Source organism: Emys orbicularis, chromosome 1 (assembly GCF_028017835.1).
Source record: "Emys orbicularis isolate rEmyOrb1 chromosome 1, rEmyOrb1.hap1, whole genome shotgun sequence".
Classification (NCBI taxonomy): Eukaryota; Metazoa; Chordata; order Testudines; family Emydidae; genus Emys; species Emys orbicularis.
This window is the reverse complement of record NC_088683.1, coordinates 53260930-53286507: the sequence shown is the minus strand read 5'-3', so window position 1 is coordinate 53286507 and position 25578 is coordinate 53260930. Positions and strand designations below refer to the sequence as shown.

At 40.5% G+C, this 25578-nt stretch overlaps 1 protein-coding gene across 3 annotated transcripts; it reads right to left on the bottom strand.

Annotated features, from left to right (window-relative positions):
• Positions 1–649: 649 nt before the first annotated feature.
• TMEM168 (transmembrane protein 168) lies at positions 650–25578 on the bottom strand. Of its 3 annotated transcripts, none has more exons than XM_065412875.1 (5): positions 25510–25578; positions 20512–20616; positions 9019–9161; positions 6049–6323; positions 650–1476 (listed from the first exon to the last, which is right to left on the bottom strand). In XM_065412875.1, exons 2-5 carry the CDS (start codon positions 20542–20544, stop codon positions 929–931), a joined length of 999 nt encoding a protein of 332 aa, XP_065268947.1. In that variant the 5' UTR covers positions 20545–20616; positions 25510–25578; the 3' UTR covers positions 650–928. The 3 variants fall into 3 exon arrangements, with proteins under 3 accessions (XP_065268947.1, XP_065268939.1, XP_065268934.1); XM_065412867.1 differs by having other exon boundaries at positions 20516–20616; XM_065412862.1 differs by lacking the exon at positions 25510–25578 and having other exon boundaries at positions 19349–20585.

Sequence of the window (25578 nt, the reverse complement as noted above, 5' to 3'; positions counted from 1 at the left end):
TCCTTTATTTTGAGTTTTTCTGCAGAGGGAATAATTCAAAAGCCAAACTGATGGAAGTCCAGGAGATCTGATGGGACAGCCACTCCCCTCCCTCCCCCCCACAACCTTTTAGCACATTTAATATGCCTTATATCTATTACCTCTTTTAAAAAAGAAAATATGACCTGAGAGATTGAATTTATTTTGAAAAAATATGGAACGTTTTAAAAAATCACATTTGTAAACCTCTCTTTGTTGGCTGTCAAGAAGAACATGGTTGGAACCACAAAATGTTCTAACAAAGACCCATTTCATTCCCTCCCTGTGTGGGCAACTCCTATTGTTGTCAATGGGAGCTTCAGGCGGGGACTGAGAATGCTAATGTAAAATAATCTAAATATCCTTGCAGCTACCTACCTACAGCGCTTCTTGAGTTTTTTATTTTTTGACTCTGTGTTTTATAATACTCTGAAACCCATCATAGAAGTGTGAGGGCATAATAAAGTGATCTGAACACTGGCTTGTTTCCTTTCCTGTATTTGATGTTTGAGAGGGATATAATTGCCACCTATCATCATATGAGCCATAGCTTATTAAAGCCTGTAATTTGTTGGTTCTGAACACAGGCAGCTTTCTGTTTAGCACATATGAACATGCAAACTGTCTCCAAAGTGCATGGTCATATTTAATAAATCTTTTACATGTTTATATACAACTCAGTAACAAAATTCAAATAGTATAATCTTATCCTCCTCATTTTAGAATGAAGTTCCCAACCCTTTGCATATACTGTAATTGCTCAAAAAGATGAACACTGTGAGTATAGCTACTGAAGTAGCAAGATTTCTTCAACAGAGAAAACTGTTACATATAAAAAATTGCAAGTCAATCAAATTTGAGAGTGGGAAAGTTCCCAGAGCTCCCACTTCTACTCATCTTTGGTTTTTAATTATGATTTGACAAGTTTGAAGCCTTGTCCTGTGTCCAGCACTGTGGGAAGAAACCAATTCATTTTTAATCTTTTCAAGCATCTAAAACAAGCCTTACAGACCCAGAACAGATTGAGACCACAAAACCAGTTTGCCAAATGCACCAATGGATAGGTAACACGAGGGAAGTACATCATCCAGTGTTTGGCAACATCACTTCCTGTTGGCAAATGTAGAGTATAGTCACTCCAGCGTTTTGATACACCGTACACTGCTTTCACCGCACGGCCCTTTTCAGACCAGCTGATGCTATTGTCAGGGTTACAATTGTATTCGACCCATTCTCTGGTAAAGTCACCAAGTTGCGGAGGGTCTGCTTCCTCAATGTCTACCACTCTGGCAAATTCTGCTCCTTGTACTGCAATATATAGATCATTTACTTTTCTTACTTCTTTAACCCAAGGCTGGGAGTTCTCACAGTCTAACACAATTATAAGTCGTGAACAAAAAGAACCATTCTTCTCTCTCCACCATTCCAAAAGCGTGTCAAGCCGTAATGCATCACCACCTGCAGGAAAGCAGAAAAATATACACATTAGTATAGTTAAATTTTCAGTTTCCAATAGTAAGCCTGTTTTAGCACCTTTTATGAAGGTGACAGGGTTTTTCCACTGCAGGGAGATGCTAATTAATCCAGCCAACTCAATGCTGCAGATGCGGTCATTAACTCACCCTTGTATTAAGGCAGGTAGGAGCAAAACCCTACCCTATTGTGAAATAAATTAAGCTGAGCAGCCTTTAGGAGGAGCTCTCTGCACTGAGGATGTGGTGCTCAATGCCGAGACTGAGCACGGCTTCAAGGCTTAAGGCTGCCTCCATGAGGAATGTGAGGCACCGGAGAGAGCTGGAGCCGACCCAACGGATACCGCTAGGGGAAAGAATTCTGGCAACTGTGCTCGGGGCGTGCACACACCTACAATGGAATGGACATGTGCAAGCACTTGAAGAAGAACAGCTAAGCAGGGGCAGAAAGTGTGAGCTGGAGTTTACATTATTTGCTTTATGTTAACAAGTTCAAACCTCAGAATGGGGTATGTTTTAAACCTACATAATATGCCCTGCCTATGTTAGAGCAGAATTAGTAAGCCACCTGCTCATACATCACCATAACCTTTGCCTTGGAAGAGTCATTTGGCCTGAACGTTGATAGATTTACTCTAAAGGCAGAAGAGAATGTTTCTGTGAAGTTTAAAGAAAATTTAAATGGATTTTAAGTTACAAGTAATCAAAAAGCAACAGAGGGTCCTGTGGCACCTTTAAGACTAACAGAAGTATTGGGAGCATAAGCTTTCGTGGGTAAGAACCTCACTTCTTCAGATCTGAAGAAGTGAGGTTCTTACCCACGAAAGCTTATGCTCCCAATACTTCTGTTAGTCTTAAAGGTGCCACAGGACCCTCTGTTGCTTTTTACAGATTCAGACTAACACGGCTACCCCTCTGATAAGTAATCAAAAAGCTACCATGATTTGAAACTTTGATTTGTATCTAATGTTTGTCTCCCTCTAGCTCAAAAACTACTTCTGATTAGTGCTTCAAACTTTCAGTAGTTTCATCTCCTTGAAAACTCAAACTATATTTGAAGAAAACAGACTGTAATTAGATGAAGAAACTTTATTGTAGCCTCTGAATAAATGTTTATAGACTGACTCAAACCAGACACTCAAGAGTGTTTAATTTGTGGCAACTTTATAGCAAAACGAATCCTGTCTTTTGTTCACTTCCATACAACAATAAGCAAACCAGGCTGTTATCTGAGTAGCATTTCCTTTTAATGCTTTAACGATTACTATCAACATATAGACTCATCATACCCTAACTTGGAGAGGGTTGCATTTGAAATCAAGAATTTCTAGTGACAATATAAATCATGAGTATGAAGCTCAAGTGACTGTAAATAAGCCTTACTATAACTACAAATCTGAACATATTTTACTTTATAATATTTGCTTGATTCTATTCAATATTTTAATTACTTACGGTCTTCATACAACTGGATCAATTTCTACCAAAAAAAATTCTGCTCAGATGCTTGATTTAGAATATTTTAAAACACATTTTGCTGCAAATAGCAAGTTCTTCTGCACCCATGTATTTATTTCATCCATTTGTAAGGTGCCTGATGCAAAGAGTCCAAAGTGCATCCAATAAAAAGAAACAAATCCAGTAAGAACCACCACCAGCCAGAATATGTGGCTATGAATCCAGATCGTACATCTCCCATATCTTTGGTCAACTAAACTCCAACTAGTCTTGTCAGAAGGTGGCAGTTTATTATTAGTCATGGGGATGTGTAGCCAGAAGAGGTGTTCTTTTAAAACAGTGAATGTCAAGTGATACCCAAGAGTATATGGGATATCATCGCTGTCTGCAGATTCCTATCTTTGATAGATGGCAAAAATGCATTTGTAATCTGTTACTTCCAGAGAAAAACTACATTAAAGATGGAGTTAACGTTCAGAGTACATATTCTAAGTTCAAACGTACAGGGATGGAATCATCTCCAAAACAAAGAAGATAAATCCAGGAAATTCAGCGTCAGGTTCATCTTATAAAAAACAGAAACCTATAGTGTACACACACTAGTTTGGTGCGAAGTGGTGTGATTTACCCAGTAAATTATACCTCTTTTAGTCCCACTTTGCTCCAGTGTAGTGCGTCTGATCTTGGGATTTGCACTGGTGAAAATTTCCCTAATTTAGACAAGCCCTAAATGTAAATTAGGAAAAAGTATTTCCTTACTTTTTCACATTTGCAAAGCCCGCATGAATGACTTTCCTACATTTCCGCATGATCATGTGGGGGTATAGATAATTCAGAAGAGACAGTACTGTGGACCTAACCAAAAGAGAGCAACTTACCGGTAAGTCTCTCTCCTATACATACAAGTGCTAACCCCTCAAACATATGTCAAGATCAGCCAACACCAGAGCTAGACACCAAGCTGTGGAAGAGACCTATGGATATGTAGCAGCATCTGATTCCTTCGGCAAGTTTCACAGGCAGTTAAACTGACAGCTCCAGTAATACAGACAACGCTTTATAGCCCGATTCTTGCCTTTTGAATTCAGTCAGTAAACATGACCTCCAAGGCTGTTTTATAGCTCATACTTTATGCATGACCAATTAACAGTTTCTTTTATACACCACTGTGCTACTTCCAAGCTTCCAACAATGAAGAAACATTGTTAGTGAGCTAATAAATACAGTAAGCCTACCTTAAAGATGTCATTACAGCACAAAGACTACAGTGCTACTGCTGTGCTACATCATTGCTTAAGCCCCCAGAAGATACTATTTTCTCTACTATATCTGAATGTTAACATTTCATTGTTGTCATCTCTATGAATCTGCTCCAGAGGTCAGAGGATGGTACAGATTAGAGAAGCTAATGACTGTCTGTTCCATCTGTCACAAAACAGCACTGTCAGATAAACTATGCACAATTATATTATCAAATACCCTTCAGCTTTTCAGCTTATACAGCTGGATGCATTCAGAAGAAGTTCTATCAGGCAGGAAAATCAAGCTACACACCATGGTTTACCTAGATCTCACAATGGGAAACTGATCATGAAAGTGATTCATGACAAATACTGATTGCTCCTTTTCTTTGTGTGGCTTTAGATTATCTGTGAGAAAAAACTGGCGGTGTGCCAACATGCAAACCATTCACGGGTAACCCAGGAGGAACTTCCTCTCAAGAAAATTCAAATCCACTAAAAAATGTTGTCATGGCTTTTAAATCCTTCATTCTTTCTATATTTTATTTTTTATCATGTTTCCTCTCTATTTTTTGTAAAAGCGGCACTCTCACTATATTGGCCTTTATTGTAATTTGAAGACAGAGCTTCCCTATGGGAGGTCCTATGGCACAAATTGACACAGGTGTAAAAAATTAAGTGGCAATGCCTGCCAAGAAAAACAAAAACAAAAAAAAAACTTTAAAAACTTAAAAAATACTTAGGGTATCTCTACACCACTTGTGCTACAGCAGCACAGCTGCGGCGCTGCAGCTACGCCACCATGTACACATGCTTTAGCAACAGAAGTGGTTTTTCTGTCGCTGTAGGAAGTCCACTCCCTCAAGAGATGGAAGCTAGCTTGATGGAAGAATTCTTCTGTCGACCTAGCATGTCTACACTGGAGCTTAGGTCGGCTTAACTACATTTCTCAGGGTGTGGATTTTTCCCATCCCTGAGTGATGCAGCTAGGTTGACCTAAGTTTTAGGTATAGACCAGACCTCAGTGTTACAGGGATCCAAATTCTGCACCAAAAATTGAGTCACCAACTCAACACAGCAATTTCAGTAGCCTACTTCCATGACACTAATGGCTGCCATCAAACAGTTCTTTGATCTATAATTAGAGAGGTGCTGGAAGATGTCTTTCTGCTAAAACAGATGGCAGAGGTATCGCGTGTTCCCATTTTCCCCCTTCCATTGCTCCAATTTCCCCCAAAATCAATAGAGTTCTGGCCACTCCCTGAAATTTTGGAATTGATTGGATGCGGCATTCAAAAGTTATTCACACAAATGCCACCAACTTGAGCATATGTAGGGCTTTGCAAGCTCGGCCAACAAAACCTGTATTAAATGCTTCATAAATAATGTTGAACAAAATCATCTTCCCAGGACATTATTTAATTGAATTAGATCAGATTACTACTTTATTCTAAGACTTCTGAATTCATTAAGTTTCATATAGCTTCTTGATGAACTCTGAACATTCCATTTAATTACATATATTTCACTTTGTTATTGCTATCATAAGCATTTTATTTTTCATTTTTATTGTGGTTATTAAAACTGTAAATTCATAAGTACTCAAGTCTGTAGATGACTAAGCAACAAGGAATTCAATTTATTTGAAAGCTTGATATGGTTAACTTTAGCCATTTGTGTTTTACACCTCCTGTTCTTAGAACTATAATGTTTGCATGTACATGAGTAGCTGTCACATATGAAACTTCTGAGTTTTAATAATAGTACGGTATGATTTCATAAGAATAAAGCAATAATCATCTACTTGTAGGTTCTATCAATGAAAAAAAGTATTATCAAAAGCTGCAAATGCTGGTTACCTGCTAGTGCCCATTCACCAGTGCCATGGGAGTGACCACTATAATATAAAACATAGGTATCATGTCTGGGTCCGTCTGCAGTCCGAAGTTCAAGAAAAGATTTCAGCTTAGAATGAAGTGTATCAAAAGAAAGTCCACTTGTAGAATAGTCACAGCCATATGTTTCAATCATGTGATATGCAAAAAACCTCTGGATGGTATTGAGCATGCCTGTAGACCTCAAATTTAACTCTTGCACATGCTCAGGTGGAAGAAGCGTGGGTTGACCATCAGGACTAAACAGAAGAAAAAATATGTAGTTATGTTTTATTATTGTATTCATCACATACTTGTAGCAACTGGTGAAATCAGTTCTCTCAGTGTGGAATATTTTGTTCACTATTGATATTTAAGTGTTTAACTGCTTTGGTGAAATACTGCAAGGCTTGAAATCTAAATGCTGGATTGCAAACTGCATATAAAAGGGATTTTGTAAATCATTAGGGCTTATATGTCAGTAAATAACACATCAGATTCTGTCTCCCAAGCCTGCAAGGGTTGGGAGCACTCCAGAGGCTGTGCTCAGCCTCTAGGTGAGAAAAAGCATCAGTCATCACTTTCCAGCAATGCCTTTCAACCACTTCAATAAGTGGTATTGGAGGGTTTGAGAGAGCTGTATCAAAACTTTTCACTTGAATAAGACTATAGCAATGCACTGACTCTGCAGGGTGAAAATGTGAGGTGTTCTGTCCCAGAGAAACCCGCCATAACAGAACAAGCAAAAGAAAAGTGATTTTGGGGAATATTTTTCCCATTGCTTTTGTTTGAAAGAAGTTTTTTTATATAATATTATACGCGTTTCCTTTTTTTGGCCAAACTGCTTTGGTTCACATCTCCTCACTCTTATAGGACCTAAATAGGTTTACATTGCACTGACATAATTGTATTACAGTAAATACAATATTAATATTGTCTATACTTTATCTGAACAATTAGAGAATGGGTTTATTAACTGACCTTTATTATTATTATTAAGAAAGGGTAACATTGCCAGTGCCTCACTCTGTTTTTCAAGACCTCACTACAATTTCTCCATGGATAAACTGCCAGTGACAGAATAATTTAGCACAATGCAGGAATTGGATTATTGCCAAGGACAAGAAAGGCAATATTATTTACACTGTAATGTAAGTTTATTAAACCTGCTTTTTAAACCCTCACAATAATGGACCTAGTGGGATATTATGCCCTCAATTTGGTTGCTGCAGAATGTGGGCAGCTAAGGACATTACAAGAACAAAGCTCAGGAAGTTGATGTGACACCGATAATTTTATTGTGGATAAAATATAAACCCTTCTGCTTTCTAAATGGAAAAGATGCAACAATGTACTAGAGGGACAAATTCATTCCTATCAGGATCATTCTGTCACTGGAGCTCTTGCAGTTTTAACCCACTTATTGTCCTGGTAATTCTCTTGGTGTTAAAGTTTTCACTTGGGAATAGAGGACTAAACCACTGGACCATCTCTTTCATCTAGACTGCAGAACAATTGTCATTTAATCCTCAGTGGTTTCATCACTAAGCCCACAGACCTGTGCATCTCTACTGGCCATTAGTGGCATCCATGGAGAAATATCTTTCTTTCAAGCTACCACTCAGCCCCCACAGTCTTCTGGACAGCATAGCTCGTGTGTTTCTCAGATCACAGCTGCCTCAGACACCACCTTGGACAGGAGTCTTCCAAACCACAATGGGGGAAGCAGCATAAATCACTCCACTTCTGAAATTAGGCAACCACTTGTCCCTTCCAAACTCACGAAGTCCCAACCAAGGGGCTTCTGTGGAGTCAGAGCTAGAGTAGATCATTTTCCCTACCCCCAGCCATAATCCATGGATGCAGGCTCCCTTTATATAGTTAAGCAGATGGGGGAGAATGATGGCCATCATACTTCCCAGAATTTTGTTTAATGGGTAAACACTTCCATTAAAAACTTATTTATGTTATTACTATATATATATATATCAACAGAAATAACCAGTTGAACAGTGGAAACCTTAATTTGTTCAAGGCTACAGCATTTTCAAATGATTTACATGACATCTAACAACTGAACATCAGCACACAATCTTTTTTTATTTTGGCTCCCCCTTTAACCCCCCCCCCCCCAAAAAAATTAAAAAAACCTGGATCTTTTCCTTGCCCATTAAATCCATAGTTATAGCAAGCGGGATAGTTTTCATACACATTCCAACTTGCAATCCCATTTCCATGGAAACTCAGGAAGATATGAATTTCATGAGTTCTCTTGTGTCATTTACAATATAATGCCCTTATGAAGGATTTATATGATAAGAATAAAATGGGATTAAAATAGGATATTTCAACTTTAGAAGCTATTTTTTGTAGCTGGATGAGCAGGTAAATAATTAGCATCAAAGAAAATTTTTTTTTTTACTGCAACCTTTATTTTGAAAATAGGAATTCCCGTAAATACATAGATAACATGTAGTTTATAAGTAATCCAAAATCATTCTCACACCTACATATTTTTAGCACTGCCACTTAGTTACAGTTTATAAAGTTGTTCTGAACATGAGTTCATTGCCTGCTTAGATTATTAAGTTACTTTACATAAAATATCTGCACTGACTCCAGAATCTAAGGCCCTGATCCTGCAACATATATCACATGGAATCAGCAGTTTCTTTCATGCAGTACATTTTGCAGGACTGGGGCCTAGCATATTTATTGGCTTGTTAAAAGCAAGTCAAATGCATACAGAATTTGAAGTTGTATTGTAAGTACCTAAATATTATTTTTGGAAGGTGAGGCTAGGTAAGGAGAATGCTTATTCAAACATAGCCATCTAATATCTAAACTAGTATTTAATAGTTGAAAAGCTACACCACTGAATTGCCTCTTGTGTAACAGCTGCACTAATTCCAATATGAAGTTGCAATGTGCATACATTTACCATGGTAACTATACCTGCAGAAGTTGGTGGGAATCACAACAGCATACCCAACACATGTTCCTCCCAAGCAGTTCCCCAGTTCATGGAAAAGCCCATGAGCCATTGACTCCAGAGGTAAAACAATCAGAAACACACTCATGAAGATCCCATTCTTTGGCTAAAAAGAAAATAGATATATTTATGTCTGATGATATCCACTTGCAAATTAAATGAAAAAAGTTATGTTCAAATTTCAGTTATGATTTTCTTTAAAACTTACCTCAGTGATTTGTGAAAATTATTTGAGCAATCTAATTTGGTGCTGAAACATGAGGTGCAAATTATTATATGCTACAGACAGCCAAAGATAAACCTAATTACACAGTGTAGCATTCTAAAAACAGACTTTGGGCCAATTTCATTGGTAGCATAAGCAGGAGCATCTCCACAGAAATAAATGCATTTGTACCATTTAGGCGAGCACTGATTTTGGCCCTAAAGCCCTGATCCTGCAAATACTTAGATACATGCTTAGCTTTAAGTTCTTGGCTAGTGCCACTGACTTCCATGGGGCTAATCATGTGTGTTAAGTTAAGCATGCGTATAAGTGCTTGCAGGATTTGGGGCCTAGGTAAACACGATGGAGAATATTAGATACCAAATATTAGATGACAGTATACTGTATCATGCAATAGGAATATAAAATTCAACTATTATTTTTCTTCTTCCTTGCTTTAATCCCATCAAATGGGGTCTGCTCCAAAAGTCCTCTCCCTCCAAAGTGTTCTGTTCAATGCCATATCCTTTATCACAGTGGTTCTCAAACTTGTGTACTGGAGACCCTTTTCACATAGCAAGCCGCTGAGTGCGACCCCCCCCCTATAAATTAAAAACACGTTTTTATATATTTAACACCATTATAAATGCTGGAGGCAAAGCAGGGTTTGGGGTGGAGGCTGAGAGCTCGCGACCCCCCCACCCCACATAATAACCTTACGACCCCCTGAGGGGTCTCAACCTCCAGTTTGAGAACCCCTGCTCTATCACAACACATGCTAACACGTCTTCCTTTTTGACGTCCCACTACTTCTTCCTGGGTCAGCCTATCTATCTTTTTCCTTCAATCTTGATCTGTTGGACTCTCTTACTTGCATAGTTGTCTGGACTGTGCTTAATGTGCCCAACCCATAAAATTCAACTATTCATCAGCCTAGTTCATTGATATTTTAAAAGCTCCTTTGGTATTAATATCTCAGTATCATATTCTACAATACAATTGTACTAAACAGAAGATTTATGGGTACTTTCAAAGCACTTTACTTGAAAATGATGATTATTTATCAGATGCAGAAAAGCAATATCTGGCCCTTAAAACTGACTGGAATCCTCTAGCACCCACACTGCAGATCTCCAGAAGGTGGTTTTATGCCTTTTAGGGGCTGAGTGCAGCCCCTGCACATATTACTTCAATAATGTTCATTATTTTTAAATATATTTGTTCTCATATTCATCAGAAACTTCACCTTGACATTTCAAAAGTTAAGCAACAGCCATTAACATGAATAAATCAACACTGATTCCTGAAAATTGAGGTTTCTGAGATAAAGAAATCTCTGCATGTTTTATGTAATTGTTTTAATATGATGTAGACTGAGTTTAACACGGTATTAAGGGCTTCTGCACAGTGAGTCAGCATGCAATACAGAGCCATTATAAGCAATTTGAAATCTAATCATTAATTTTAGGTATGTCAGTGAAGTGAGAAGCTTTTCAGCTGTGGCCTTCTACTATCAGGTAGCCAAAATGCACGTGTGAAATGCATCTTAAGTGTCACAGGGTATATGACACAAAATTATTCACTCCCCACTGCGTAATGCTGCAATACTAGTTATTTAATAACTGACCAGGATATTCCATTACTAACTGATCTTTCAAGTAATCAGTTGGGACCCTGATCTTTCAGCTTAACAAATATTTCAGATAATGCTACGCATAGTTTGGAAGATAAGGTTTTAAGACAGTTATTTGTAACGTAACACCGATTAGGCCTGTTCTCCATTTATGCACTCTCCTTTGATCGGTCTAAGCCAGAACTGTCTTTCAGAACTGCACTTATGCTGAATTTATTTTTTTTAAATAATTTGTTATTTTTGTATTATTTAAAACTTAACATTTTTAAAATTATTTTTGGCTTACGGTAAACACTCTTTCTTCCAAAAGGCAACATCTGGTGGTGAAAATTCAGTATCTACCAGACCATAATGTAGCAATTGTATTTGATGTGGATTTCTATTAAAGCAATTCAGTACACGCTGAATATTGGGGAAAAAAAAAATTTTTTTTTTTAAACACTTCCCTCCCTCCCTCCCTCCTCACTTCTTCAAAACACCAAAAACACACGCACTATTGTAGTGTTTTGGGAGGCAGTGATCCAACGGAGAATCTACAATTTACCATGCTGCTTCCCAGGCTTACATAGGAATTATTACTTATTATTTGTATTACTATGGACCTAAGAGCCTGGTCAAGAACCAGGACCTCATCATACTAGGTGCTGTACAAACACAAAACAAAAAGATGATCCTTGCTGTATTGGATCAGGCAAGTGATCCATTCTGTCCTGTATCCTGTTTAGCCAGTACCTGATACTTCAGAGGAAAGGGTAAGAAACCCTTAGGGAACTATTATGAAACAACTTGACTATAGGGGAACTTTCTTCCTCACCCCCATCTATCAGTGGTCAGCTTATGCTCTGACGCACAAAGGTATATATTATCCCCTTAAAAAGATATATGTAAGATACCTATTTATCTTATATAATGTAATCAAGGATATTCTCATTATCCATTTAAATGTCTAATCCTCTTCTGAATTCTATCTGCTGTGTAAAAGCACTGAGATCTATGGATGAAAAGTTTCACATAAGTGTTAAGTGGTATTATTACTACTAATCTCTTTGTTTCAATGATATTCTATGGCAATAACTTCCACAGGTTAATTATACTTGGTGTAAAAAAGTATTTCCTTTTCTCAGTTTTACAGCCTTGTTTTTTTATTATGAGAAGGGGTGAATGTGGCCACTTGAGTTATCTTTTCTAAATTAATCATTATTTTGTAAGCCCATATCGTGTCTTCTCTTACTCATCTCCTCTTGAAATTTAACAATCCCAGTCTTTTCACTCTTTCTCTAAATGGAAGCTTTTCCATGCCTCTGACCATTTTCATCACTCATCACTGAACCCCTTTTGTTTCTGCTATACCACTGGGTTTCAGTATGTTGATTTATACTATGCATTATAACAATGTCAGTAGTATTTTCCTTTCCATTCCTTAACCATCCTAACGTTTGCCATTCCAATCCCAGCTGCAGCAAGCAGAGATATTTCACTTAACTGTACAACTTGCCAGCTCTTCCTAGAAGCAATCACTTAAGGTATCATAAAATTGCTTCTCTAAACCTTGCATCATGTGACATTTGACTAGTATACATGCAAGTTGCAACAGTCACTCATTATTACTGGCTTATTGGATTTGGGTTATTCCTTTGATTTCCCTCAACACTGTACACTCCAAGCTGTTCAAAGGTCCGATAATCCTACTGGTATGCTATTTGGAATTTGTATCCTTAAAAATTATACTGTGAATTTTTTCTCTCACTAGAATTTATGGATTTTTTCTGGTACAGTGCCACTCCCTAATCTCTATGATCTGATGGCATTTTAATATGCATATATGTGATAATTTGAAAGAACATAAAATAACATCTGATTAGCTTCATAATGACAGTAAAAATCTTAGACAGGAACACCTTCAATAACATGCAGCTGGAGTGTGTCATTGCATCACTAAATTCAAAAGACTTATGACTGTGGCGCCCGGAAGAACAGATGGCATACACATATAAGTGGAGCCAGAAACGATTTATGTTCTTTCATCTGCTCTACCCATTTTCACTGTTTGGAGTGTAGTGGCACAAAGTCTTGCAGCCTGACCCCTCAGTACATCTGTGACCTTGAAGTGCCCATTTCCTTTTAAGTAGAGTAACTCCTCACTTAACGCTGTAGTTATGTTCCTGAAAAATGTGACTAAGTGAAACGATGTTAAGCAAATCCAATTTCCCCATAAGAATGAATGTAAATGGGGGGCTTAGGTTCCAAGGAAATTTTTTTTTTGCCATACAGTACAGTACTATAGTTGGGAGGTGCCCCCACCTTACCCCAGACAGGCACAGTCCACTGGCACTGGAGACAATGAGGCAGGCCAGGAGGCTGAAGGTGCTGTAGGCTAGGAGAAGTGCATTGCGCAGCAGCAGCGGCTGCTTCCCCTTCTCTGCAAGCACCAGGGGCAGAGGGCTCAACCCTCGGCCTGCCCACGCCACCCCTTCCCCCAAGCCTCCACCCTTAACCCGCCTCTTCTTTCCCCCCTCCTCCCCCTTTACTCCACACGCTGCGTCCTTGCTCCTCCCCCTCCTTCCCCTGCCTCCTGCTCAGGGCAATCAGCTGGCTTGCGACATTCAGGGGGCAGGAGAGAGGGGGGAGGAGCGGGGACTCGGCGCACAGGCTCCCCCCTCCCTCCCCTGCCTCCGGCAATCAGCTGGTGTGCGGCGTTCGGGAGGCAGGGGAGGGAAGGGGAGCCTGCTCGCCAAGTCCTCGCTCCTCCCCCCTCCCTCCTGAACGCTGCAAGCCAGCTGATTGCCGCGGGCAGTGGGAGGAGGAGGAAGGCGCTGATCTGCGGTGTCTGCCAGCATGCAGGAGACACTGTGGGGGGGGGGCGTAGGGGAGCTGATAGGGGGCTGCCAGCTATTGACAAAGCAGGCAGCCAAACGACATTATAGCGAAGCATTGCAAAACTTTAAATGGAGCATGTTCTATAATTGAGCAGGGATGTAAGATCGAAACAACGTTAAGTGAGAGGAATTTAAGTGGGGAGTTACTATAACTATTCTGGAAGCAAACAGAGTGCAGAGGGACTGGCTGAGACTACTGAAATCATCAATGGGCATTTTCTCTTGTTGCCTTTCTTTTTTACGTTGATAGTCTCTCCTAAACATTTAGGATGCATATAATTTTTGTGTGCTCATTTCAAGCAATGTGCGAACTGGGTAAAAATTGCCACTTGCTTTTCTCCTGAGTAACTGTTGATATGTTAGACAATAAGACATTTGTGATGTTTCCTAATAACATGATCTTTCTACTTTAAAATATTCTAAATCTTTTCAGGTGACATTGTTAATGATAAGCAAGGGCTATACCTTTGTTAACAGCAAATGTCATTTTACATACAGGGTTGATATTTATCGATGGGACATTCTAGTTCTAAGGGAGCAAGCAATTATTGAAAGTGCCAGAGGAGTAACCAGAAAGTTACTTTACACCAGAGTATTAGCAGGAAAAGGTTGATAAAGATAACAGGAAGAAAGAAGAGAGTTTGAAAGTATTAACTGATAGAAATAAGTTAAACAGAAAGTATGTCACAAAGAACTAGGGTGACAATATTTCCCTATGCTGAATACGGGACACCTGATAAAATTACTCATATTCAAGTGAGTTCAATGGCAATCAGAACTATGCAGTACAAATGTTCAAATTAACATCAAATTGACTGAGTCCCTATTAAAAAGAAATACTGCGTAGTTGGATTCTATTTATTTACCTTCTTATCTTTAAGGCTTTAGGGTTCATATGAGGAGAGGTGACACACACACTCTCGTACACCTCTCTCACACAGGAGGGGTGACTAACCAACCCAACTCTTCCTGCCAGGCACTCTCTACCCTACATGCCTGGCTGGGCCCCCGGATGGACCCGCCTCTCTTGGTACCCCATCTTCCCGAGGCAAAACATGGCGGGGCATGCAGGGTCACATGTCCCCCCTCCCCAGATTCCACCAGCCTTGCACACCCATCCCCATCGTCGGCCACTGGACCCCCCACTCACTACTGGTGGGCAGGAAGTTGGCGAGCAGGGATCTGGCCAGCAGCAGGACCCGCCAGTACTGATACAGGGGAGACAGAAAATATGGGACAATTTGCCCATTTTTAAAAAAAAGTTGGGACACCTGCAGGAAGGCTTAAATATGGGATTGTCTCTTTAAAAACAGGACATCTGGTCACCCTACAAAAAACTATACACAGAACTACCATTTAAGGAAAAGAAATGCATGGATAGATTAAAGAAATAACACACCACACAACATGTAACAACACTGGGGACTAAGACATATGAGCCAAATTCTGCCCTCAGTTACACCCATGCAACCCAGAAGCTAGATTCTGACCCTATATGCCTGCAAAAGAAAAGACAGAGCTTGACACTATTGAAACCAGAAACTGCTGTGGACCCTTGACGCAGGAAGAAAGTTAAGGAATTAGAAGATGGTCACAAAGAAAGAGAGGGAGACAGATAACTATCTACAAATATTTGAAGGGTGTTAACTCCAAGGAGGGAAATTATATACTGTGGTACATGGGGGTCTAGGCAGAAGATAAAGGACAAAATTAAGAAAGGGAAAATTTAGGCTGAATATCAAGAAAAACATCTTTTAGTCTAAAGGAAATAGACAAATACTTCTGTCTAATATTCAAAACATGGCAATTTAGTTCTGCTTTTTAGTTGCCAATCATTTCCCTTTTTGTTTCTAAGGCACCAGGGCTAATTATAGCTCCCATGTGGTTAGAGTAATAGACGGTAGAGATGGGGTAGTGAGAAAGAAATTACGAGAGACTGAGTGGATAGGTTACAAAAGAAATAGTGAGATAGAGCACATGAGTCAAGTCAGGAAGGAGAGTGACACAGAGAATGAGAAAGAGAAAGGACAGGTGATGGGGTGAAAGGGTAAAAGAATAGGAAGGAGAGGCAGAGAGACTGGATTTCCGAGTGAGTGCATGGAGTAAGAGTTTGGCAAAATGTGTGTGTGGGAGGGAGATCAGAATGCGAGGGGAAAAGAGGGCAAGAAATATGAGGGAATGGAAAGAAATAAGGAACCAATGACTGAAAAAGCCAGAGGGAAAGATATACTAAAATACATAATAGGAAGAAAGTGAAGTTGACAGTTTAATGCAAAATACCTATAAATACTTGTATAGACTAGCTTTGCAAACTCAACAACTTAGTCCAACAGAGTAATGTGTTTTGAAGGATAAGTAAAATATCACAATATTTTCATGCCAAGCTTTCATGACAGTTTTGCAAGGCTGGTAGAACGAATGAACGCATGTGTACGCACACACACAGTACAACCTTGCTAATTCACACTAGAGAGTAGAAGATATACTGCAAATTACTGAATTTTGTAAATTAATAAATACTTAAACAAGAATAATGTATCACCAGCAAAGAGTTCTGAATTGCTGGATCAGGTTTAAGTGGTGTGTTTATACAGGTGTACTTTTGCAGCTTTTAATTACTCTGAAAATGTGTAAACCTCAAAAACTACAGAAATCACTGGAAACTACTGCAATAAGTGATATTTTATCGTACCTTGCTGTAACACAAATCAGCGAACAGAAGCACATATTTGACCTCTTGGGGACAGCTCATGCTGATCTATCAAGAAACATTCACACTACCAAGGTAGAAATATTTCTAGTAGGTGATACATGCATTTATAATCTTAGACTAATTTACTGGTTACTTTAATTTCTCCTGATAATTTCTCCTTGCTCCGATTCATGTCTAGAATTAATTAACTGGATTTTCTAAAAGGGAAAATTATTACTTGATTCAAATACCTTTCCCCTTGATACTGCAGTTATTCCTTTCTTCCCCAATTGAATAGACAAGTATACATTTCTTCTACCAGATACAAGTGATGTGCATCTGATTAATTGATCCATACTGAAATAAATACCCTCCAATTTCTACTAATTTAACTGAAAATAAATACAAAGATCTTAAGAGAAATAGGCCTGTTTGGTTCTCATGAACTTTCGCAAGCACAAATTATTATGAGGATAAAAGTGTAAAGCATGTCTCTTCTGAATTACAAGTATCTGAAAATGTGCAACTGCAGATGCAAATGTGTTGTAATTATTTTCAAGAATAAATACAACACAGATAGCTATCTCAGATTAACTTTAAACACAAACTGTTATAACACTCAATTGAAAAAAACAAGATACTTTAAAGTAGCATCACATTTACCATGTAGTGCTCCTAAGATTTTAAGAAAGGTTAGGACAAAAGTTGTCTTAGCACTCTACGAAATATATAGATGGCTAGGTGGGAACAGAAAGAATTATTCAGCAGTGATGAATAACTTGTTTGATCATATAATAGTCTATAAAAATTCAAACTTTGGACTGGCCACCTCTAAACTTTGGTGCCTTGCATAATCCTCAATAGAAAAGTTACATGGGTCTCCAGTGTTTGTGCTGCTGGTATTATTTATCTCTTCCTAAACACCATCTCATGTTTGTCAGTGCATTTGTTTCTCCTTTCTTCTTTAGTTGTCTTTTTAAACTGACACTTTTCCCATTCTCTATCTTTTTTAATCCCTTCCCAATCACTCTCCTCCGCTCTTTTTCTCTACAAAGACTGCAGCTGTAGCTATATACGATGATTTATGGAAGGAAGTGCTGCAGAGGAAAACTAACCAGGATTCTAGCCAGCTTCCCTCTGCAAACCACAAATGTGCTTGATGCAGAGGAAAACTGATTCTCCGATAAAAAAAAATCAGCTTCCCTCTCCATCAAGCATTTCACATGAGTCAGCAGCAAGAGGTAATCTAGGATCACAAGGTCCTTCTGAATGGATGGCAAAATTATTTTGAAAGTATTGCAGGGGCATTTCTGCAGACTGGACTTGCTAGTCATAAGCTCTTTTGGGGTGGGGCTGAAGACATATAAAAAACAACTGCCATTTTAAGACCACTTTAAAAAATATCTACCTTAAACCAGCTCCCAAATTGCTGTGGTACCAGTAACACTCAGCATGCCTCAGTTTGGGACCTGGCTAAATATTTCAGACAAACGTACATTGGCTCAGCCTGCTAAGGAAAAAGGCATGTTCCTCCATTCAGGAAAGTCAAAAGGGAAGAAAAGAACAAAACTGAAAAGTTTGTGGGTACTTTGTGGAAATAATTAGAAGATATATTTTATCTTCAAATATATTTGCACATGGGGCAGATGCAAGGGATATATTTGCAAAGTAGTTTGTAAGGATTTAGAAGTTTGTCCTCGACTGAGATTAATAAGAGTCATATGGTTAAATTCTTGAAAAATGTATACATAAATGTTATCTTTTTTTGGTTTCATTAAAACTACCCCATATAAAAGATGTTCCCAGACCAGCGCACCAACATATTTCAATTCATATTATAGGGCTACAGAAATGTGCGTGTTGTCTGCTGTGAAAATACTGGCAATATAGACAGTGGCTTCGTAAATTAAATAAATTCAGATTTTAAATTATTTTAATGTTTCTTCCAGCCTTGAATTAGTATCTCCTGTCAGTTTAATCATACCAGATTAGGTTGGTAGATTCAGTGGCCTCACTAAACCATAGTCAGACAGAACAAAGTGCCAGAGTAAAAGGATCTGCTTCTGAAGCCATCAGTTTCACTTTAAAATTTGAATTGCTCAATTGTGTCTTGGCCCTAGTACAGTATTAGTACGGCCCTACCAAATTCACGGTCCATTTTGATCAATTTCACAGCCAAAAGGTTTAAAATTGTTTACATGTTCCTAGCTGTTAGGCCAGGCCGGGCTGGGAAGAGACAGGACTTCCTCTTCCCCTGTATTGCACCTGCGGGGAGATCAGACCCAACTCCGGGTACCTCTCCCGGGGGCAGGAAGCTGTGAAGCTGTGCTGCCTTCAATGCTGGCTGATTTCCCGCTGACCCCGCCCCGAGCAGCCATGCAGGGGAAGAGGATGTCCTGTCCCTCTCCAGCCCAGCCTGGACTAGCAGCTAGGAGCCCCTGGCTGGGGCACTCCCAGCAGCACAGAGGAGATCAGACCCACCTCCGGAACCTCCTACGGCTGCAGGAAGCTCCGTGACTGCTGCCTTCAGAGCCCAGCTCTGAAGGCAGTGCAGCCACAGAGCTTTAAGCAGCTGGGAGAGGAGCCCGGAAGTGGGTCTCATCTCCCGCTACATGGTCGTTCTCAGGGGAAGAGGAAGTCCTGTCCCATCCCAGCGGACTAGCAGCTGGAGCTCAGTGAATGGGAGGAGCCCACAGCTGGGGTACCCCCAGCCCTGCTCCTTCCCTCCAATAGCCAGATTTCACAGGGGAGGTCTAATTTCACGGTCCATGACGGATTTTCAGGGCCGTCAATTTAGCAGGGCCCTAAGTATTGGATATCATAAATGTTAGAAAACAGTTCTTTATAATATCAGAGGAGTGAAAGAGATAAATATATAATAATTTACCTGCCAAGTTACTACACCCAAAACTGCAGTTGCAAGGAGACTGAAAAATACTAGTTGCTCTGAAATTAAACAGAAATGACGCATTCCTTTAGAAGCCATGACTCGGTCAAGGCTATTATTCTCTGCCCTGTGGGTATAATAGACTTTGTGACAGTCATTTAATTTTGTATGAAACCCCCAAAGAGTTATAAGAAAAATAATGTGGCAGATCATCCAGAAAATTCCAAAAATAGAAAAACCAGGTATAACGAAGTACCAGAGACCCAAGTCACCTAATTTAAATGCTGCTAGAATGAAAAAGATAAATTCAATTACTCCAACAGAGATGACTGAAAGCCTTCTGCAAATTCTACCACGGTACAAGTAGGGCTTCCATCGTTCAGTAACTGAAAGTCCGCTGAAGTAGACATCAAGAAGAGGGTCTGAAATCAGGCAACTAAAGAAACAGGCCAAGGCAAATGGGTTTGTGGGAATGTTCAGGGAAGGAAAAAACAATAAAGATGCCAGAGCTCCAAAAATTGCCAAATTTGGAATTGCCAAGAAAGACTTCATCCGCAAGTCAATAATCAGCATGGCCAAAGCCACAACCAACAAGATGATACTCATGGATTTTTCAACCAGCATAGTTGTGCTGGCAATTGCAAATCCAACCAGCTCCAGAAATTCAACTGTTGTCAGCAGAGTTGGTCGGTGATGGACACAGCCGCAAATCCTCTCCACCAAAGCACACAATATCCTTATAACTATGGAGGTAAGGAGTAAGTATTTGGTTGTTTCTTCTTTCACGTCACTTTTAAAAGAGGAATTATCAAGAAAACAGAGGAGGCCAAGCAAGAATCCAAACCAAAGATTGGAGAGACTCAAACTTGCTGCTTCCATTGAAAAATAATAATAAAGTATGCTGGCAATTCCAAGAACAAAAAGTCCCAGAATAAATATTACCAGTATTAGTGCATCTGCAGACTTCTCCCACCTGACATAAAGGCCCAGACATATAGCAACCAATATGTTGATCCTGGCTAAATAGCCAAGGTATCGGACCGATGAATGCATGTTCACTTCTCTATTTGCTTCTTCCAGTCTTGTCATTGCTGCATAGAGACAGTGACTAACACAGTAACGCAGTGATCTACACATGTAAATAAGCAATTAGGGGGTTTTACCCACTCTACAGAAAGTAACTGTTTGGCTTTCATCCAAGAAATGCAGTGCAGCGATAACCTCCTGCAATATCATGTCATCAGTAACATTCCTGGATTATAGAAGTCCTGAAAGAAGAATGAATAGAAATGTCAGTGCTAAATTACAAACTTTAAACTTATTTACTAACGTATTAGATCAAAGAGTTTACAATCTAAATTAAAAACATACAATAAATATCAACTATACACAATGTGTAGGTTTTTTTAAGTATATGTTCTATAATTGGTGGATCATTGAAAGTTATTCAAAACCAATATGAAGTGAAATTCTCATAAGTCTCATCTCATAAAAACTACTCTATAATTTGAATAAAATAACGAGGAATGTAACGTTAGCTAATCAAACCCTAATTGACAATACAATCTTTCCATGAATCACCTACACATTTCAGAATATTCCTGTGACATTTCTGTTAAATTCTAACATCTGTTAATGGACAGCTTCTTAATCTTCTTATTCCAGTAAAATATTAAAAATACAATTTTATGAAACCTGCTAAATCCCTAACACAGATCTGTTGTTTCCAGTATGATCACTCCACATTATTTCAGGTAACAAAACTAAATTCCTAATTTTTTGTTACATCTTTTTAGTATCCTTTGCAATATTTATGTATATAGGTACTTAATAGGTTTACTTGATTACTGAAGTATCTGGACGCTTCACAAACATTAGTAAGTTTATCCCCACAACACTCTGTGAGACAGAGAAGTATCATTATCCCCATTACACAGATGGAGAATTGAGGCACAGTGAAATTAATTGACTTGCTCAATGTTGCAGCCAGGAACAAACTCCAGATCTCCGGAGCATGAGCCCGAGCCCAGGGCCTTAATCACAAAACCATCCTTTTAACCCCTAAATTCCCTGAGAAAAGACCAACAACCATCAAATGTCTTTCAAACGGATTGAGTTCACAAAAATCAAAGTTCTACTTATCTGCCACCTTGAAATGAAAAATTTCACCAGAATAAAGATTGCTATATTTAGAATCTGCTATTTCACCACTTTGTAAACCATTGCATTATTGACCCAATGTCCAATATAATTTTGTCAAATCTTGTTGGGGAACAGGAATACGATATTTTAATGAGACATTTTGTGACAGAAACTTGTAAATATTTTTGGAATATACAGATTCTCAAAACTGAACAATGCTCCAGGTAGTCTGGACATCCTGTATCTGGCAGAGACCAGTACTATTCTATAATGAAAATTTCTTCCTGACCTCAAGTGACAATCTACTTGTGGCTTGAAACAAGAGTATTGGTGTAACATTTTTAATTTTGAATCCTAGCTAGCTTAGGTAATATTATTATCTACAGTAAATATCAATTATATTTTTAATACAACTATTAAAATACAGCTATTTGTTTCAATATCTATTAATTTAATCATATTTTGAGTAAAAATGTATTTCTTTGTATTTTAAAACCGTCTTATTTTTGCTGCATTTATTTGTATTAAAAGGATATTATGGAAGTTCCATAGTTAAAGCTGAATTCCATTGTGCATTGTTGAGGCTGAATCCATGCTATATATGAAAATATGTATTCTTTCCAAATTTACTGCACTTGCTCTGTGAGAATGAATTTTCTGAGAACTTACAAGCAAATTGATTAGTTTATGAGTTATAATTAATTATTTTATTGTACTGTCAAGAACCAGAGTGCCACTGTAAAATAAGTATCAGACAAGAGACAACATGTGGATACAGACAGACCGGGGAGCAAAAAAGAACCACAATATTGATCAGTGTGATAGACAGTGGTCTCAGTGTAAGATGCCTAACAGCTGTCATGTTTTTTTTTTTTTTTTTTTAAAATAGGCATCATGACAAAGGAGATTAATATTAAAAACTAGGTCCTTTGAGAAAGCCAACATCTGTCAGTCCTTTGTTGCAAATGATCTTAACAGAACAGACTCTTCCAATTTCCCATACAGTTAAAACTCGTAGAAAACTTGCATATAGGCTGCATATGAAGAAATTATGTCTAATTAAGTACAGCCAGTAAGTGCTGCACTCAAGAAATGCCGGAACACAAGTATTGGAATTGCTACCCAAAACAAGAAGTGTCCCAGAATGTTCTGGCAGGACTCAAGCACTGAATTGTTATGACTATGTAAGTTATAAGCAGGATCAGCTCAACAGATAAGTTAACTCTCATGTGGGACTTCAGAGACATCAGCGGTAATTAAACCAATCTGCACCCTTCCTCTATAGCTAATTAGCAACAATTCAAGAGTACTTAGTGGTAGGGGGGAGACTGGACATGTACCAAGAGTGCTTACTGGTATATGACTGGCCGAATTGCCACTACTCTTTAAAGGGTCTGTGGCTGCATGCTAGTTTGGGCATCAGGACTTGAATGGCTCTCCTGATCAACTAGGCAGCATTACCAGAAGAAATGTGGCAGTAGCATAAGAGGGAGCCCTTCAAAACCAAATTAGGCCTTTTCTAGGCAATGCTTTTAAGGTGTCTTGTTGGAAAGTTTGACCTACGCTTCTTCCTAGGTTTAACACAACCAGTTTAGCACACATTAAATCAAGTATGCATTGTCTACACCAGACTTCTAAAACATTTTAGTTAGAATACATACTAACAACCAATAGTTAATTTGTGCCAGGGCTTAGCCCCGGCACTTCTCGGCTTGGCAGTTCATAGACCTGGCACTCTGGGCTCGCTGCATCCGTTATGAACAGGGATCGGCAACCTTTGGCACACGGCTCGCCAGGGTAAGCATCCTGGCAGGCCGGGACGGTTTGTTTACCTGCCGCATCCGCAGGTTCGGCTGATCACAGCTCCCACTGGCCGGGGTTCACCGCTCCAGGCCAATGGGGGAGACGGGAAGCGGCGGCCAGCACAACCCTTGGCCTGCGCCGCTTCCAGCAGCCCCCATTGCCCTGGGATGGCGAACCGCGGCCAGTGGGAGCTGCGATCGGCCAAACCTGCGGACGCGGCAGGTAAACAAACCGGCCCGGCCCGCCAGGGGAGCCACGTGTCAAAGATTGCCGATCCCTGAGTTATGAATGTAAAACAATTGCTTGAGCCCTGACACCCCTTTCAATAAAAATTAAACACCGCTAACAACATACCTATAACACCTCCACTATACAAAGCTTTAGTTAATCTGGTAAATACACCTGTGTGAATACTCTTCTATTGATTTACTAATGAAAATTAAACCAACATAATCAAGGTTTAAATAAAATTAAGAGTCTGTTTAGGATTTTGCATGGGTTTAAAAGCACACCTTTAAACTGGTGTATTGTGTGTTGACTAGATTTTAGTCAGACATGGATGGATCAAAGACTTGATACAAGTATGTCTGAACAATACAGTACATTAACTTCCCACTTAACTTCCTCTCGCTTAATGTTGTTTCGATCTTACGTCCCTGTTCAATTACAGAACATGCTCCATTTAAAGTTGTGCAATGCTTCGCTATAACGTCGTTTGGCTTCCTCCTTTGTCCACAGCTGGCAGCCCCCCAATCAGCTCCCCAACCCCTCCCCCCCCTCAGCGCTTCCCACCCGCCGGCAGACCCCGCGGCTCAGCGCCTTATCCCTCCTCCCCCCGCCTCCTGCCCGCGGCAATCAGCTGGCTTGCGGTGTTCAGGAGGCAGGTGAGGGAGGGGGAGCCTGCGCGCCGGGTCCTCGCTCCTCCCCCCTGAACGCAACAAGCCAGCTGATTGCCGTGGGCAGGAGGAAGGGGGGAGGAGTGAAGACGCGGCATACCTCTCCCCTTCCTCCCCTGCCTGCACCAATCAGCTGGCTTGCGGTGTTCAGGAGGCAGGTGAGGGAGGGGGAGCGAGGACATGGTGTGCGGAATAAAGGGGGGGGGAGACGAGGCGGGTTAAGGGTGGAGGCTCGGGGGAAGGGGTGGCGTGGGCGGGACGAGGGTTGAGCCCCTCACCCCTGGTGCTTGCAGAGTTGGGGAAGCTGCCGCTGCACAACATGCTTCTCCTACCCTACAGCACCTTCAGCCTCCTGGCCTGCCTCATTGTCTCCAGTGCCTGTGCCTGTGTGGGATAAGGCAAGGACATCTCCCAACTATAGTACTGTACTGTACGGCAAAAAAAATTTCCCTGGAACCTAATCCCCCCTATTTACATTCATTCTTATGGGGAAATTGGATTGACTTAACACCGTTTCACTTAAAGTCACATTTTTCAGGAATATAACTACAACGTTAAGTGAGGAGCTACTGTATATTGAAGAACAACAGGGTGCAAGCATATCCTTCCTGATATCCCTGAATAGCCACCAGGAGAATCTGTATGGTAATAACTAGTATCTTCAGGGAGGGAGACAGGCACCTTAGAAGTGGGCTTTTTCCCCAGGCAGCTCCCTCCGGCTCAGGAGTCGGGGTTAAGTGGTTTGCAACAGCTTGTCATACTGACGTGTCTCTCAGTTGTCATCGGGGTTGTTTTTCTAACTTGGGCTTAACATGAGGCAGACAAGCCAAAGGGATCATCTGGCACTAGGTGTCACGGCACCTTTTAACGGACACACCTGCGCGGGCAGCTCTCTGGCGCCTGCTGCTGAGGCGAACGCGGTGCTCCGTGGCTCGCTCCCGTGCTGCGTTCACACGGTGACAGCAGCAACGTCAAACCGAAAGGAAAACACGTCAGACAGGCCCGGGCCTCGCCTACCCTGGGAACAAACTTCCCCTAAAGTTTCCCGCCGTCGCTCGCCCAGGCTCAGCTCCATGGGCGAGAGCCCGCCACAGGCAAGGCGCCCACGGCCGCTAGCGTTTTAGCTGCGGTGTCACCCAGCGCTGCTCGGAACAGGGGTAACCAGTAACCCCGCGCCCCGGCCTCTCCCTAGCCCACCGGCTCCCCCCGCCCCGCCCCGCCCCGCCCCGCACCCCGGCCTCCTTCTCGCCAGCTCCGCACCACCCGGGCCAGCAGCGGGAGCCCCGTGGGGCGGCTTAGCTCCCCCTTCCTCGGACTCACCCTGCGCCGACTCCCCGGGAAGTTCTCCACCCCCACCAGAACCGCAGCGCGGCGCCGCCGCCATGTTGG